Source organism: Gadus morhua, chromosome 10, assembly GCF_902167405.1.
Source record: "Gadus morhua chromosome 10, gadMor3.0, whole genome shotgun sequence".
Lineage (NCBI taxonomy): Eukaryota > Metazoa > Chordata > Actinopteri > Gadiformes > Gadidae > Gadus > Gadus morhua.
Window position 1 is genome coordinate 20288136 of NC_044057.1, and position 15375 is coordinate 20303510.

General features: G+C 44.3%; 2 protein-coding genes across 2 annotated transcripts; one reads left to right on the top strand and one right to left on the bottom strand.

The window, feature by feature from the left end:
* Window positions 1-102: 102 nt before the first annotated feature.
* On the bottom strand, window positions 103-5558 carry slc7a3b (solute carrier family 7 member 3b). The gene is made up of 12 exons (XM_030369308.1): window positions 5458-5558; window positions 4016-4418; window positions 3577-3738; window positions 2993-3164; window positions 2772-2890; window positions 2465-2687; window positions 1897-2036; window positions 1646-1748; window positions 1237-1439; window positions 768-934; window positions 479-581; window positions 103-378 (listed from the first exon to the last, which is right to left on the bottom strand). Exons 2-12 carry the CDS (start codon window positions 4383-4385, stop codon window positions 239-241), a joined length of 1902 nt encoding a protein of 633 aa, XP_030225168.1. The 5' UTR covers window positions 4386-4418; window positions 5458-5558; the 3' UTR covers window positions 103-238.
* An 848-nt stretch (window positions 5559-6406) lies between these two features.
* On the top strand, window positions 6407-14197 carry foxo4 (forkhead box O4). Its single transcript, XM_030369307.1, has 3 exons — window positions 6407-8470; window positions 8757-10372; window positions 10483-14197. Exons 1-2 carry the CDS (start codon window positions 8039-8041, stop codon window positions 10332-10334), a joined length of 2010 nt encoding a protein of 669 aa, XP_030225167.1. The 5' UTR covers window positions 6407-8038; the 3' UTR covers window positions 10335-10372; window positions 10483-14197.
* Window positions 14198-15375: the final 1178 nt, after the last annotated feature.

Below are 15375 nucleotides of genomic sequence, written 5' to 3' on the forward strand. Positions count from 1 at the left end.
GTAGGTCGTAGGCTATTTTCAACCGTGTGTGTGTGTGTGTGTGTGTGTGTGTGTGTGTGTGTGTGTGTGTGTGTGTGTGTGTGTGTGTGTGTGTAGTATGTGTGTGTAGTATGTGTGTGTGTGCGCACGAGTGTGCGTGTGTGTGTGTGCGCGAGTGCATGCGTGTTTGTGTGTGTGTGTGTGTGTGTGTAATGCTCAATCAAGAGTCTATACAAACAACTACAAACAACCTATACTTCTATGGAGGTTTTCTGTGTTTCTCTGCTTGGCTCTCCTCTTGCCTCTGCATTTCTTCAGTTGAGAGGGGCTTTGAGGTCCCAACTCCTCCAAACTTTGCTGAGCTGTTCCTGATTCCATAGGTGAAGTAGATAGCAAAGCCTAGAGAATGAACCGAGACAAAGAGCGGAAACCCATAACAATGATTCATTTCTTCCAAAAAAATTATATATTATAGATGCACCAAATAACATAGTCCCACCAACTGCAATCCACACTGCAAGTGGAATCCAACTGTTCAGCTGCATCATGAGAGCGACGTTAAGGAAGATGCTGATCAGTGGCAAAACAGGCACCAGTGGTACCTATCAGCGAAACACACACAGATATTACGATTTAGAGGATAAATAATGTCAATATAAATAAAGAGAATAATTTCTCAAAAGATCAGATTTTGTTCAACAGAAAAACAAATGGCTGGTTGCAGTGAAATTGGTAATGAACAGTAAAAAGCAAATGAAAAGGAAAATGACAAGGAAGTTGAAGCCTACCTTGAACGAGTATACCTCTACGGTCTGAGGCTGCCGCCAAATGATGAGCAGGCACAGTAATGATAGTAGGGTCAGAATGGCACAATTAGCAACCACTGAATACTGGCCCAGCACCAACTCATTCCAGCATATTCCCAGAACTGAGCAAAGAATGAGGACCAAACCTACTATAGGGAATAAGGAAATATGGACATGTTAGAAAGAGTACTTATTTCTTTATCTTACACGATTATTATATCATCATGATAGAACTGAACCAATCAATAATGAATATTTTTCACAGGCCAGTAATCTGCTATTGCTAAGTATCAGTGTAATCCAAAATCCAGGAGCTGTCATTATTGATTTATTTATTTAAACTCTAAAATTCAACTGTGGTCCAGTTTAACATTTTGATTGGACCATGATTATGAAAACCCAATGATTAGGTCTACGATCTACAAAAGGATATGAGGCTTGGAAACCTTACACAGGACAGCAGTGGTGCCGTAAGCAATGCTCCCTGATAGGTTGGTGGGGATTTCCGTCTTGGGTCGCAGCAGTCTCATTGGTGTGAATGCCTCCACAAGCTCTTTAACGGGTTCCTTCCCCTCACGGTGAATCTTTTGATCACTGCCCGCCTCAGCCAACGTCCGTGTCTTGAGGCCATCATCCGGAATACTAGGCTGGTACCTGAAACCAAAATAGCAACGAGAACCTCCACTTTACTATTTTGCTATTATTGTACACTGTGGACTTTGGAGTTACAACCTACAACCTTTTGGGTTACATCCCAGAACCTTTGGGATTCATGTTAAGAAACACTACCACTACAAACATCATGATATATGGTAGTACATATAGATACCATCATATATAGATAACCACATAGGACTAACCTGAGAACAAGCACACAAAGAGCCACCACTGTATAGGCTAGCAGAGTCCCTATTGACATCAGGTCCACCAGAACATCCAGGTCAAAGAGCAGCGCCATGGGAGCTGCAATGGCAGAAACAGTTCCCTCACAATTCACTGGGGTTCGGAGCTCTGCGAGACTTGTAATATGAGGTCAAAGGTTTGAGCGGAATAAAAACATTATATAGCCTATAGGAAGCGTCCTAGTTCATATAACTTGAACTCCTCTCACCTGCCACCACACCGGATATTACTGTGGCCAGCAAAGGCGTCTTGGTTTTCTCACAAATTTGCGAGAGGAAGCTGAATATCAGGCCGTCAGATGCCATAGCATGGATCACACGTGGCAAGGGGAGCATGCATCCGAGCAAACTGAGGACCAGAATCAAACAGACTGAAGCATTAACAGAAGCTAGTTCGGTCTCTGATTAGTATTATAGAAACAGAAAGTTACCCCGTCACATGGGCCATTAGTCGTCATCCTAATGTAAATAAATGACTTATTAACCTGCAGATGTGGTCTCATTTGTTTCTCATAATGTATGTGCGAAGTGGGTGTCTGAGAAGGCAAAGGGGTGGGCCAGGTTCAGCCTGAGGACCTTTTTAACGGGTCTCTATCTATCGGCAACATTAGACAACAGTTAAAAAATGAAAGAGATTCCACTGGTGGAATGCCCAAAAGCTAGAGCGTGATAACTAAAAAAATGTTAAATTGTGATAGTGCATTGACGTGTAATGAGATGAGAATGGACGCTGGCTTAAGAAAATATCGGTTGCTTGTGTCTTCTTGGCCTTTGTACCTTGTTGAAAGGGCGCACAGGGAGCCCACAGCTACCACATAGCGGCCGTGTGCCAGGTCCACAAAGTCGAAGGCTTTGGGCAGGGGGGTCTGCGTGTCTAGGAGGTAGTAGGGCATCATCAGGGTGAGGGCTGTAGACACCCCAGAGTAGGCCACGAAACAGCAGAGCAGTGAAGCCACGATGCTGATGGGGATGGACTGCCTGGGGTTCAGGGCCTCTTCAGCTGTCGGTGAAAGAAAAGCACGTCTTTTAGCCTGAGCCATCACCGAAGGGCACTTATACTTTAAAGGATGTTGAACCGTCCGACCTGAAGCAGCGATGCAGTCGAAGCCAACAAAGGCGTAGAAGCACGTCGCTGCCCCAGACAGGATTCCACGGATGCCAAATGGAGCAAAACCACCGAGGCCGAATCCCTTCTCAATAAGTCTAGATTTAGTATTGACACAGAGCACATATTTAATGCATTGGGTGAAATTCAGGTAGCTTGCGCCTTAGTAGTTTTGTTGTTCAGTGACCGTATTGTCTCACTCTGGGTCTGTAAAATTGGTGGCATTGATGTAGTCGTCCAGAGTAAGGCTCCAATTTGCTCGGTCTCCCTTCACCAAGCCCGCGACGAACACAAACCCCAGCACCGTCACGTTGATCCCCGTGAAGATCTTGCCCATCAGTGCCGACTCGCTCACGCCAAATGACAGCAGTGCTGCGTGGGTGTTAACACTCAGACAAAGCCAAACAGACCTTCTGGCTCTGCTGAGATATTCATCACATTAAGAAATGCCAATGCTATGACTAACTACATCAGTACTTAGTCATTTATTAGCAGACACTTTTATCCAAAGCGACTTGAGTGATTTTACATACAGCTACATTAAGGAGCACCTAGGGGTAAGACAGCTTGCTCAAGGATGCAAACAGGTAGGTGCTTTGAGAAGTGGGAGAGGATTGGACCCATCAACTTCTGGTTGGCAATCACACAACCCATACCCACTACACTATCCTGCCTCCTGCTGTGATCTAAGCATCTCAAAATGTCAGAATCAACTCACTATACTGTTTAGCGTATACCAAATAATAATAATATCCCAATAACATCAATCAAGGTGTTGCCTTACCTGTGACCAGAACGATTAACAGCACAGCCAGTATGTCAGGGTATTCAGAGAACATAGTCCCGGAAAGGTTTATCGGAATGTAGTTTTTGATCCACTGTGAGATAGCCAGGCCTACCAGGTTATCAAATGTCAAGCTCCAGGCTCGTGCAACACTGGCAGTGGCTAGGGAGAGGAACATGAAAAGAGATGAAAGATGAAGAAAATAACACAGGAAGTTCCTGAGGTCATGTTTGATAACCTTCCCATACTCATGTATGCTATTCCAATCATATAATGGACAAGTCATAGATTAGGTATTAGGATTTGAATGTTGTCTCTAAACTATGTAGTAACATTATTTAAGCAACATGAACATTGTGTGTTTGAAAACTGGCTGAAACATCGGTAAAATACCAATTGAATATTTCCCCCCACGCCACCGGCTTCGTGTGTGACTCACCGATGATGTAGGACAAAATGAGGACCCAGCCAACGATGAAAGCCCAAATCTCCCCCACTGTCACGTAGCAATACACATAGGCTGAGCCAGCTCTGGGCACACGGGCACCGAACTCAGCGTAACACAAGCCCGCCAGGATGGAAGAGACGGCCGCTATCAAGAAGCACAGCGCAATGGCCGGCCCTGCCTTCTCTTTGGCCACCTCCCCACAGAGCACGTAGACCCCTGCACCCAGGGTGGCGCCCACCCCGAGAGAGATGAGGTCCAGGGTGGTCAGGCACCGGGCAAACTGGGAGCCCACCTGCCGGTTGTCCAGGGGGATCCGACGCAGCAGCATCTTGCCCCAGCACACCAGTCGTCTGTCCGTCATGACTCAGGGACGGGGACGGGGACGCTTCTACACCTGTGAGATGAAAGGAACCTTTGCAGCGTGAATAGAATGCTAATGGCTGAGACGTTACATAGCACACAATATGTTGATAGACATAAACATGCATATGTGTCTGTGTGTGTAAAATGTGAATGGTAATTACATCCTCTGTTTACTGTCAGTTTGGTTTTCCCAGGAATGGTCAGAATTCTCCCTTTGTTTAATAGAGAAGAAAGAAAACAGGACCACTATGGGACTTCAATGCTTTTCTTTTAAAATAAATGAAAGGAAAAAAGTCTTACATCACATGAGTGTTACTATGTGAAAGGGTATACCATGTGTGAATGACATGAAAGCTAAAGCCTTATTCTGAAAACCCATCAGCCAACACCTTGGGGCTACGCAGATGTGCTTTGCTAAGGAAAGAAAGAGCATGATTTGTTTTCCATCTTTTGAGCCAAGAAGAGCTGTCTCCATGGTAACCTCACTTCAGCTTCTCTAAATGACCCGATCTGATGCATCAGGATCTGGTAGCTAGCTATTTGTCAGTTGCTGTCACTGAAAGCCAGTGTGAATTAGGATGATGATCAGTTGATTCCTGACTGGATTATATCCTTCAAGTCTTTCTAAATTGTCACATTTTAGAACAAATATATATTAAGGATAGCCTCCATCTAAAGCTTGAACATATAATCCTATTTCATATCCATATTTATGTTAACTATTTACCCTCCCTTTTCCTATTACATAGTAAATTATTTCTTCCCAAAACACCTGTCTGCCAGCGATAAGATGATCATGTATGGCATTATATAGTTTGGGTACACCCGAACTAAATTGGATTTGATTTAACCTGAAAAGGCTCTATGCATTCCCAAGCTTCTCTCAAATCTATACATTTAACCATTAAGAGGTCAACTTGAGAGAATCAAAACAAGACAGTAATTTCACCACACACACACACACACACACACACACACACACACACACACACACACACACACACACACACACACACACACACACACACACACACACACACACACACACACACACACACAGGATAGCATACCTTGACTGGATGAGCAATAGTCTGTGCTGAGGATGTGGTGGATGCCTGACAACAGCCACATGTAACCAGCAAACCCAAAGAAAGGCTGATGAGGTTCAGACGTCACAGCATATGACCCCCCCCCCCCACCCCCCCCCTACCAAACATTACAAGGGTTTTTGTACAAATCATTCGAAAAGGAAGGCCGGCTCTTTCAGTGAAAACGGACGCTATTTTGGTTTTACTGGTAGGTTATAATGAGCTTATGAAACATGGAAGAATCGTTCACTGTTGTAATTAGTCCAAAAATATATGAATGGTGTAAAAAGTTATTTTGTGTTACGTTTTTTGTGTTGGGCTAAATAAGTAGCCCACAACGAGATTATCGTCAATGTTAATATAAAAAAATGACTCATAGGACATCATGAAATCGAAGGTTAAATATTCTTTATTGCTATCTTTTAATTAAATGCTATTTTCTTGCAAAACCAAACAGCTCGATGCAAAGGACGATTTCCTTCAGATTAGTCTTGATCTTTGGACAATATTTTACGCTATTTGATCGCCGATATTAATATTCAGATAAGTGAAAAAGTATTCAATGTGTGAACCAGACTAAACTGAAATCGGCTCTCAATGAGCAAGCTATAGAAATTAGGAAGCAAGCAGAAAGGTGTCATCGACTCATGACAAGCGCGTCATCAGTTAAAGACACAGCTGCACACCGAGTCAAGCAAGGCCATTCAAATATATTGGAAACAGGCCAATAGATTATTATAAAGTATCAGTGTCTCAATTTGGGCCAAAGACTGAATAAAACACAATAGTGAACATTGTTTATCTTAATTTAGGTTAAACGTATTGGTAACAGCTAATCCTTACTTAAAATGCGATAAGTTGGTGGGTGTCTAAAGAAAACTGTTACATAATGTATTACTGCTCTGGCAACCTGTTTACGCTCGTACAGTCACATGACTGACTTCATTTCCCAACAGCCCAGGTTGCGCAGGCGCAGATCAGTTTGTCTGACAGTGGTAAACAGACGTCAGAAGGGAGTCTTCGCCTCGAGTAAAAACAAAACAAAACAAAACAAATCAAAAAGATGTTGGATGAATATGCCTTCGGAGATCGGAAATGACAGGAAGTCGTTGAAAACTCACTCGTCAGTGAACCTGAGTGCCAGAGAGGATTTACCGGATCGTTTTACAGACTTTTTTTCACGGATTATAAACTCTGAAACTGCCGGATCTTCCCAGCTAGGTGGCTATCGGGCTGTTTTCAAAGGGCGGCGAGTTTGCCGACAGAAGACGTGGGACCTAAAAATCTCGGGAAACCTTGAGGAAGTCGACCCTGGCGTTTATTAAACGGTCCCGCGCTCCAAGAATCAGCATTGTTGGGCCGGGTCGGGGGATTGGCGTGTACCGTGAGCATCGTGTGCCGCGTCGCAGCGTCGACCAACATGGCAGATGGTGACATGCGCCTACCCACAATGTGTTGGAGCGTGCAGACCTGAACCCTCAAACTACGGACTTTACTACATACATATTTTTACTCAATATATATATTTTTTGTATTTGTAGGACTTGCAAGGAACTTTTACGAATGCTTTCCGTGTTATTTAACTGAGCTTGTGCGTTTGTAAAACTCTTATTTATCTGGCGAACCCGATGAATATAGGCCATAGACGCGGTAAACAGCGTACATTTACTATTAGTAAATAGTCAGTTCCCTGCATTATTGAACTAATCTATTACACCCCATTTGAACGTGAACATCTGACTGGCATTTATATTCTAAGAAGGTGTGTTTGTGGATTTGATTCGGTTTTGGTGTCATTTCAGGAGCGAGAGGCGATTTTAGCGGGTGTTGCATAGACATCGCGTTGTTTACAACTGGAGAAGGAGGATCTCCGCTCCTCTGTAACGGTGATCTGTTGATATACCTTTGTTGATCGCATTGCTATACAGTAAAAGTATTTCTGGATATGTTTAAATACGTATCGTGCGATAGATAATAATACTTAACATAATAATTAATTAAATATAGCCACACGTGGTACGGAATAGGTTTGAAAGTGTTTCAATTCGTTTTATTTACACAAATTATCAGCATAAAATAAAAATAAATAAGACAAACACCACGCATTAAATGTGTAGATCATGTTAATCGGGTGTGACAGATTTTAAACTCAGATTATTTCAGATATAGCATTTTCGTAACCGTAAATAATATAACGGTAGAAGTGACATTTTTATTATAATTATTATGTGAGTTTTATCATAATTTTATTGTTTTGGTACAACTCTTTTCCTTTGTTCTTGTAATCAGACAAAGGAATTCTCATCTCAGCTCTATGAAACCCGAAGGTTTATGATAGTTACTATTAAGGAGATTATTTGGTTTCCCTAATCTCCAAACTCAGGATTAACAGAGGCTATTGGTGTATCCAGATTATTGCGTCTCTTTTCTGGGCCTACTGTTTACCCCCTAGTACTTGGGACATATTGTTTCAATACTCACAAGTTGTTGACTTTGCAACAATCGCATTTGGCCAATTGGAGTTCAACTATATTTATTTATCTTATATTGCTCACTCTTCACCATGGAGGACTCATCGGTAACCCCCATCGACCCAGATTTTGAACCTAAGAGCAGACCGAGGTCATGCACATGGCCGCTCCCGAGACCCGACATCTCAGCTGTCAAGCCAGAGGGGGCAGACGGCTCAGAGTCCGCTGCTGGAACCCCTCCCGCCGAGGAAGATAAACACGAGTCCCAGCCAATCACATCCGAGCCCGAGAAAGTTGCGGCCGCTGAGGGAGGTGTCGGGGTGGGGGTGGGCGGGGCGACACCCCGAAAAGGCTCATCCAGGCGCAATGCATGGGGCAACCAGTCGTACGCAGACCTCATCAGTCAGGCCATTGAAAACTCCCCCGAGAAGCGGCTCACCCTGGCACAGATCTACGACTGGATGGTGAAGACTGTGCCTTACTTCAAAGACAAAGGGGACAGCAACAGTTCTGCAGGATGGAAGGTGCGTATATAAAGTATACTGTTTTGTTAAGAAGTCAAGTCTCTGGTGGGAATAAATATTTAGCCGTTTCAAGTACTGCACAAACACTTTGTATAAATATAAACTAGGTTGCGTGAGTCACAGGCCGTAATGTTGTCCGAAATAAATAGAATTAGATCAGGTTTAGCTTCATGCCTTTGGTTTGGTAATCGATACACCCCCAAATTCTGTGGTTGAAAAATAAATCCGCTCGGAAGACCCTAGTCATTTAACATCGCCCTGTTTGTGTCCTCTCTCTCTTCTCCAGAACTCCATCCGCCACAACCTCTCACTCCACAACAAGTTCCTGAAGGTGCACAACGAGTCCACGGGGAAGTCCTCCTGGTGGATGCTCAACCCCGAGGGCGGCAAGATGGGCAAGGCGCCGCGGCGTCGCGCCGCCTCCATGGACAACAGCAGCAAGCTGCTGAAGAGCCGCATGCGCGCCAAGCAGACCAAGAAGCTGGCGGGCGCGGCGGCCCTCGGGGGCGCGCCGGGGGCCCTGCAGGGCGAGGGCCCGGCGGGGTCCGGGGGCGGCGACAGCCCCAACTCCTCCCAGCAGTTCGGCAAGTGGGGGGTGAGCAGTGGCAGCCCGTCGTCCCGCGGCAGCCTGGACGAGCCCGACATCTGGACCAGCTTCCGGCCGCGCACCAGCTCCAACGCCAGCACGCTGAGCGGGCGGCTGTCGCCCATCGCGCCGGGCCAGGAGGAGGAGGAGGACCTGCCCGAGGAGGGGCTCCTGGGGGGGTACTCGAGCGGCGGCCTGCCCCAGACCCTCGCCGAGACCCTGATGGAGGAGCTGGACCTGATCGACGGCCTGACGCTGATGACGAGCCACGCGGGCGGCGGCGGGGCCAGCCCCAGCCCGGCGCCGGCCGCCGCCCCGACCCCGCTGCCCTCGGCCTCCACCCTGCTGCCCCGCGGCACCGGCTTCCACTCCTTCTGCCAGCTGCCGCAGAGCCCCGGCCACGCCAGCGCCGCGCAGCCCATCCCCTCCCCCCGCGGGGCCGGCAACACCAAGCCCGCAAACTTTGGCAACTCCCTCTTCAACCCCATGCCCAGCCCCGGGTCCCGCGGGTCGGGCCACTACGGGAGCCACGTGCCGTCCAGCCTGGAGGCCCTGCTCACCTCGGACTCCCCTCCCCCCGCAGACATCCTGATGACCCAGGTGGACCCCCTCGTGGCCGGGCCGGGGGGCCTGGGACTGATGGGTCTGGGCAGGCCCAAGCCCAACCAGCTTCTCCTGGGCAAAGGCCTGGAGCCCAACAGTGGGGGCCCTATGGGCCTGCAGGCCCAGCTACAGCCTCAGCACCACATCCACCAGCAACAACAACAACAATCACAACAACACCAACAACAACACCAGCAACAGCAACAACACCAGCAACAACAGCAACAACAACAACACCAGCAGCAACAACAACACCAGCATCAGCAGCAGCAGCAGCTTCTCTCTCAGATGGGTCGGGAGATGATCCTCTCTGGCATGGGCCAGGACCTTCCCCAGCTCTCCCCTCTAAAGGCGCAGCATAGCCCGGGGCCCGCCGGGGGACCCCACCACGGAGGGACCATGTCCTCCCTGGCCAGCCCCGGCGTGGGTCTGCAGGGCTTCGGTCAGTTCGGCCCGCCCTCCTGCTTCCTGCCCAGCCAGGACCGGCTGCCCACCGACCTGGACATCGAGATGTTCACCGAGAACCTGGACTGCGACGTGGACTACATCATCAACAGCGACCTCATGGACGCGGAGGGCATCGACTTCAACTTTGACCCCATCATGCCGGGGGGCCAGGGCTACGGGGGCCCTGCCACCACGCAGAGCTCCTCCCACACATGGGTGCCCAGCTAAGCGGGCCGCCCCTCCCCCCCCGTTGCCACGACAGCCAGGTACGGCGTTCTCTCTCTCTGGCCAGCTTTGGCCAAAAATTTCTGTGGTTAACTTTGAACACATCCTTTTTTCTCTCTCCACTGCAACTGAAATGTCCTTTCCTCCTCAGGGAACGAAGCCCAATCACAAAGATGACCTCAAAACAAAACTCTACAAACTCAAGTGGTGCATTCCCCTCCATGTACGCAGATGCAGATCTGTTTTTCAAAAGCCGCTGTTTATTTTGGACGCAAAGACAAAAACCAGACCTCAACCACATCATGTGCCAAGACACAAGGGGGGGAGGGGGAGGGGGAGTTAGACTTCTATGCACAGCTTTTTATTATATAACCTGCAGACAGTACTTCTTCGACGATGTGACACCCAAGTATGTATAGCTTCAGGGCGGGAGGCCGCACATGCAGCCTGAAAGAAACGGCCAGTTGACCTCACAGAACCACACTTTCAAGACCTATTTCTCTCACGTGAAATGCCGGGCCATGGAAAAATTGAAAATAGGAAATAAATTAAATATAACGGATAAGGATTTGGAAACATTGCGAGCACTTCTGCAAACGCTGTCCTCAAAATAACCAATCTAGGGGGGGGGAGGGCTCTGAAGAGGGGAAAGTATTTTCTGGAAAGCCGAGCGTTCGCCCTTCGGCTGTGCTCGGACCACCGGTACGAGCGGTGGTCACCGAGAGGTACGAAACGTGTGATTCTTGCTTTTGATTTGTTTTTTCTCACTGAAAATGTTGTGATTTGAACAAGTGGATATGATGAATTTGCGGTTTGGGCTTTCTTGATTGTGTGTTCAAAGTGACACAGAAACCACAGAGGCGCAGTTTCACTAACAAAATGAAGAAATGTGTTTTTTAACTCATACCTGGGGCATTCAAGCGTAAATCTATGTTGGCAGCGTAATGGTAGAAAAGGTGTTATGTTTGTCTAAAAATGGCCTATGATTTTGTTTTAGATTTGTTTTCCGAGAGTTTGTGCATTTTTTTAAGCACTTAACATTTCCTGTATTTCGTGAGACTCGTACACAGGGACCCTAGCAGACTGTTCCACTTAGAGCCTAAGTCCCGCCCCTTCCGCTGTCCCAAATTTCACCTTATTTTGGAAAAAATATCACAGTCAATGGCGTTATGACGTCACAAACACAACTTTTGGGTGTGTAGTCTTTCTCATTGCGTATCTTGTACTTCCGTCGTTCTACGAATTGAAAAAGATCAGAAAACGTGTAATTCATAACACAATTCAAACAGGATCAGACAATGATGAGTCTTTGGCCGTCGACTACAGGACACATTTCCTCCGAAATGGGGGCCAGTGGACGGGGCTTGACTTGGGCTCTATGTTAGGTTCAACTCTTAAGAAAATGTGTAAAGGCGGTTAGGTTTGTTTTGTAGCCATTGTACATGTCACAGTATGCAGATTAATGAGACCTAATTAAGATCTCGAATGAAAACTTAAAAGATATTTTCTTGAAGGGTTGTCATATTTAAGTTTTCCTGGCATATTGTCTGTATCCCTTTAAATCGGGGATGATGATTTTTAATGTGAGATTATAATCTCACATATTAAGCTTTTGTTAAACAGTACTAATAGTCCTTTTGGATAAATTAATACTGTGTGAAAACTATGAAAAACAGAATATATTTCACTATAGTTTTTAATATACAGTTTAGATGGACGTAATTAATTAAATGATATGAATATATTACTAATCAGAGGCAAAGGTTTTTTATATTCGGAGAAAGCATTTTCAGATAATTTTTAACGGTCATTTTCTACACTTATTTTTGTAAATGTTGAGATGCATGTAGATTTTAACCAAAGGAACACTAACATGTGCATGGCAGTTCAGGAGTGGGACACAGTAAACCTCAGCTAAGGCAGGCTTCGCTTAGTAGGCTATGCCTCCTTTAAGAAATGTCACCTTTACAATTAAAATGAAATCACACGAAGGCCTACCTGGCCATCGTTAGTTATCAATTGTATGCCTCAAAGTTCACGGCCTCTTGCCACTTCTAAAATCGAGTAAAACAAAAGAAATATGGCGAGAGTTTAACTTATGTCAGATGGTCATCTCACCGGAGACGCGATGCAACGATTCACTCTCAGGAACCGAATCCTGTGCACTGGACTGCTCAGAGATAATCACAGGATTATTAAAGTATTTATTTTACATTGTGGGACTTTTAAATGTTCCAAACAACTGGAAAAGCAACCGCTCTTATTTTGCTCACTTTCTGGGGCCCTATGTGATTTTTAATTGACACACACAAAAAGTTTATCTGAAATTAATTTTAGATTATGAAGTTGTACTTTGATATACAAAGAGCTCACTAAGCAATGTACACAGAGACTATCCCTTAATGTTTGACTGCCAACATTGAACACTATAGCATGTAGCTAGCAAGATTAACTTGTATAATTTCTTTGTTACCCCACCTAATCTTTGTGCATTGTGTTAGCCTTAACGTTTGTATTTAACTTGTGCATAACCGGTGAAGGTAATTTCATGTCAACTCTTTGTTTGCTTTGTTTTTTTATGTTTGTTTATCGGAATTTTCACCAGAAAGTTATCCCTTTTTCCTTCTATATTCATACAATTTCTATATTCATACATTTTCAGTAGCTATGTCAATATGTTAGAATCAATTTTTCATTTTTTTGACTCTTCTTGAACTGGTGCTAGAGGTCATTGATTGTTTCACTGGGTGCATATTTACATCTAATCAGGGCCTGTACGTAATCAGTGTATGATAAGGACCGTATTGCCCTGAAAGTGAGCCTACAACAAACATTGCTTTTTCCGTGTATGTATATTACCAAAATATAAAAGAAAACGGGCTATTCCCACAATGATCAATTATTGGTTAAGGGGAGGGTATATATATAAATATCTAAAAATATTTTTGGACTAGCTAAAATACATGCTCTTAAGAACCAGTTGTTTTCGGTTATAAACTACTGTGTATATATAAAAAAAATGCGGCCATTAAAAATCTAATTGATATCTGGAATTAGCAGTATTTGGTAAACTATAGGCAATTCACCCCGCTGCTGGCTCCTTATAACCCAAACAATGGTGGTTTTTCCTTTGTAATTCCCTCTCCAATTAAAGTTTATTTTCCCCTTTGGTTTACTCTTAACCTTGTTATATTGTAGCCCTTAGTATGTTTTATTAACTGAAATTGCCCCATTTGATGCAGTATTTTAGCATTTGGATCAGGTTCATCATATTTTCCAATTGGGGATTTTGGGCCTGGGTTGTGCTTAAGCCAACGTTTATTATTATAAATAATTAGACTTTCTATTCTGCTCCCCAAACTATCTTTTCACTTTGTTATCCTCATACAATTTAAGTTAACAGCTCTGACCTTTGGAAAATAAATATTTTTTTAATCCATTTGGGCAAATGCATTTTTGGTTTGTACTTTAGTTGACTTACCAGTTGAAATCCATCATGGTTGATATGATGATGGCAGACGCCATGGACACCGGCAGGTGGATACTGAGCAGCTACGCCTGTCTGCCGTTAGAGGGCGCTGTTAAATAATGATGCAGGTGGTGTTGCATTTCGTGTGGGTCACTGTCAGTCAAATATCAAATCAGCCATTAACTGTTATCTTAATGAAAGTGGATACATAGAAAATATCTAAACACGGTACTTTCACACGACTGTCAGGAATTTACTTTTGTTATCGTTTTTCAATAATTTTCTTAAAAGGTATGAAGAGATAACTTGAATAAAACACACATTTGTTTCATATAACATCTTTATAGAAAACATGTCAAGTTTAAAATAAAAAACTTTTTTTGTCTTTTCACTTGTTCATCATTGCTTTGAGTTTCATTTACTGAACAACTGTAACATCCATCTGTGTCGTAGGCTCTTTGTGTCACTGGGAGATTGTAAGTGTCTGTCACAAACGTGTGTATACCGTCTTAACAATGTAAGGAAAAGGCATCCTCCAACATTAATCAAGGTCTATGGTTCTTGGAAGCAGTTCCCATCAAGACAGTGCCACCAGTAGTTCCAGGTGGTGGCTCCAGTACCTTGTAAACCACCAGCGATGGCAGTTGTATGATGAAAAAGCTTGTATTCGGCCCCTGAAGCGGTTAAAATCCTTCTGTCGCTCACCACTTCAGATTAGCCTGAAGGCACCTGGGTTGCAGCGCGTTGGCATTTCTCGATATGCTAGGTGAGGATTCAGCAAAACAAGCAGGATTTAGCAGCAAACCCGGAAAGAATAGAACAATCCTATTCCAACATGTATGTCACTCCAACATTTGTAAAAAAAAAAAGAAAAGAAAAGAAAAACGACAAAACAATGAGAATACTTTGAGTTTTAGTTTGCACATAGTCTGCTTGGAAAAAAGTAGAGAATGATTTGATTAGAAACTGTTTATAAAAACAGCTCACCAAATACAAAGTCTGCAATAGCTGTCAGCTTAAAAGTTGTCAATTAGTAGTAACCAATGCAGATGTTTAATTTTCTAACAGAAGTATATTCAGTGATGACCGGAGATGTACTCAATGTTGAGTTGCAGTTTCTTTTTAAACACTATGGAGACGAAATACTCCTTCATTTGACAACTGCCCAAGTGTGACTTCATTACAACAGACACTAATATCTCAGCTTATTCATCTCAATACCACAGAGGGTATCTTCTCAGTTTAAAAATAGTACTGTAAAATTGTGCAGTACCGTGTAAAACAGCCGAGTGGTTGAACTGGGCTTAGTTGGTGATTTAATAAATCAGCTATCAAATTTTCTTAAGAGAAGAACGATAACTGCAAGTTGTTTTGAAGGATAAAATCGACCAATTGGATGCGTCTTACAGTGAATGGCTGTGAGAACCGCAAGCCAGGGGGGTAGTTTCTACAGTTTCATTTCATCATAAATATATAAAGTTAAAAAAGTGCTTATTTAAAGAAACTATAGTGAATTGATATCATTCACCAGTGTCACTTTTGGCATTTGTTCCTGGCCAGTATTTGTGTCGCCGA

What these genes read in the sequence shown, in the direction of transcription:
- foxo4 (XM_030369307.1), top strand. Translation starts at nt 8,039, where the DNA reads ATGGAGGACTCATCGGTAACCCCCATCGACCCAGATTTTGAACCTAAG. An exon ending in ACAGTTCTGCAGGATGGAAG is followed by an intron (nt 8,471 to 8,756) that starts GTGCGTATATAA and finishes TCTCTTCTCCAG; the next exon opens with AACTCCATCCGCCACAACCT.
- slc7a3b (XM_030369308.1), bottom strand. Translation starts at nt 4,385, where the DNA reads ATGACGGACAGACGACTGGTGTGCTGGGGCAAGATGCTGCTGCGTCGG. An exon ending in ACCAATTTTACAGACCCAGA is followed by an intron (nt 2,891 to 2,992) that starts GTGAGACAATAC and finishes TACTAAATCTAG; the next exon opens with ACTTATTGAGAAGGGATTCG. An exon ending in CTTTGTGTGCTTGTTCTCAG is followed by an intron (nt 1,440 to 1,645) that starts GTTAGTCCTATG and finishes TTTTGGTTTCAG; the next exon opens with GTACCAGCCTAGTATTCCGG.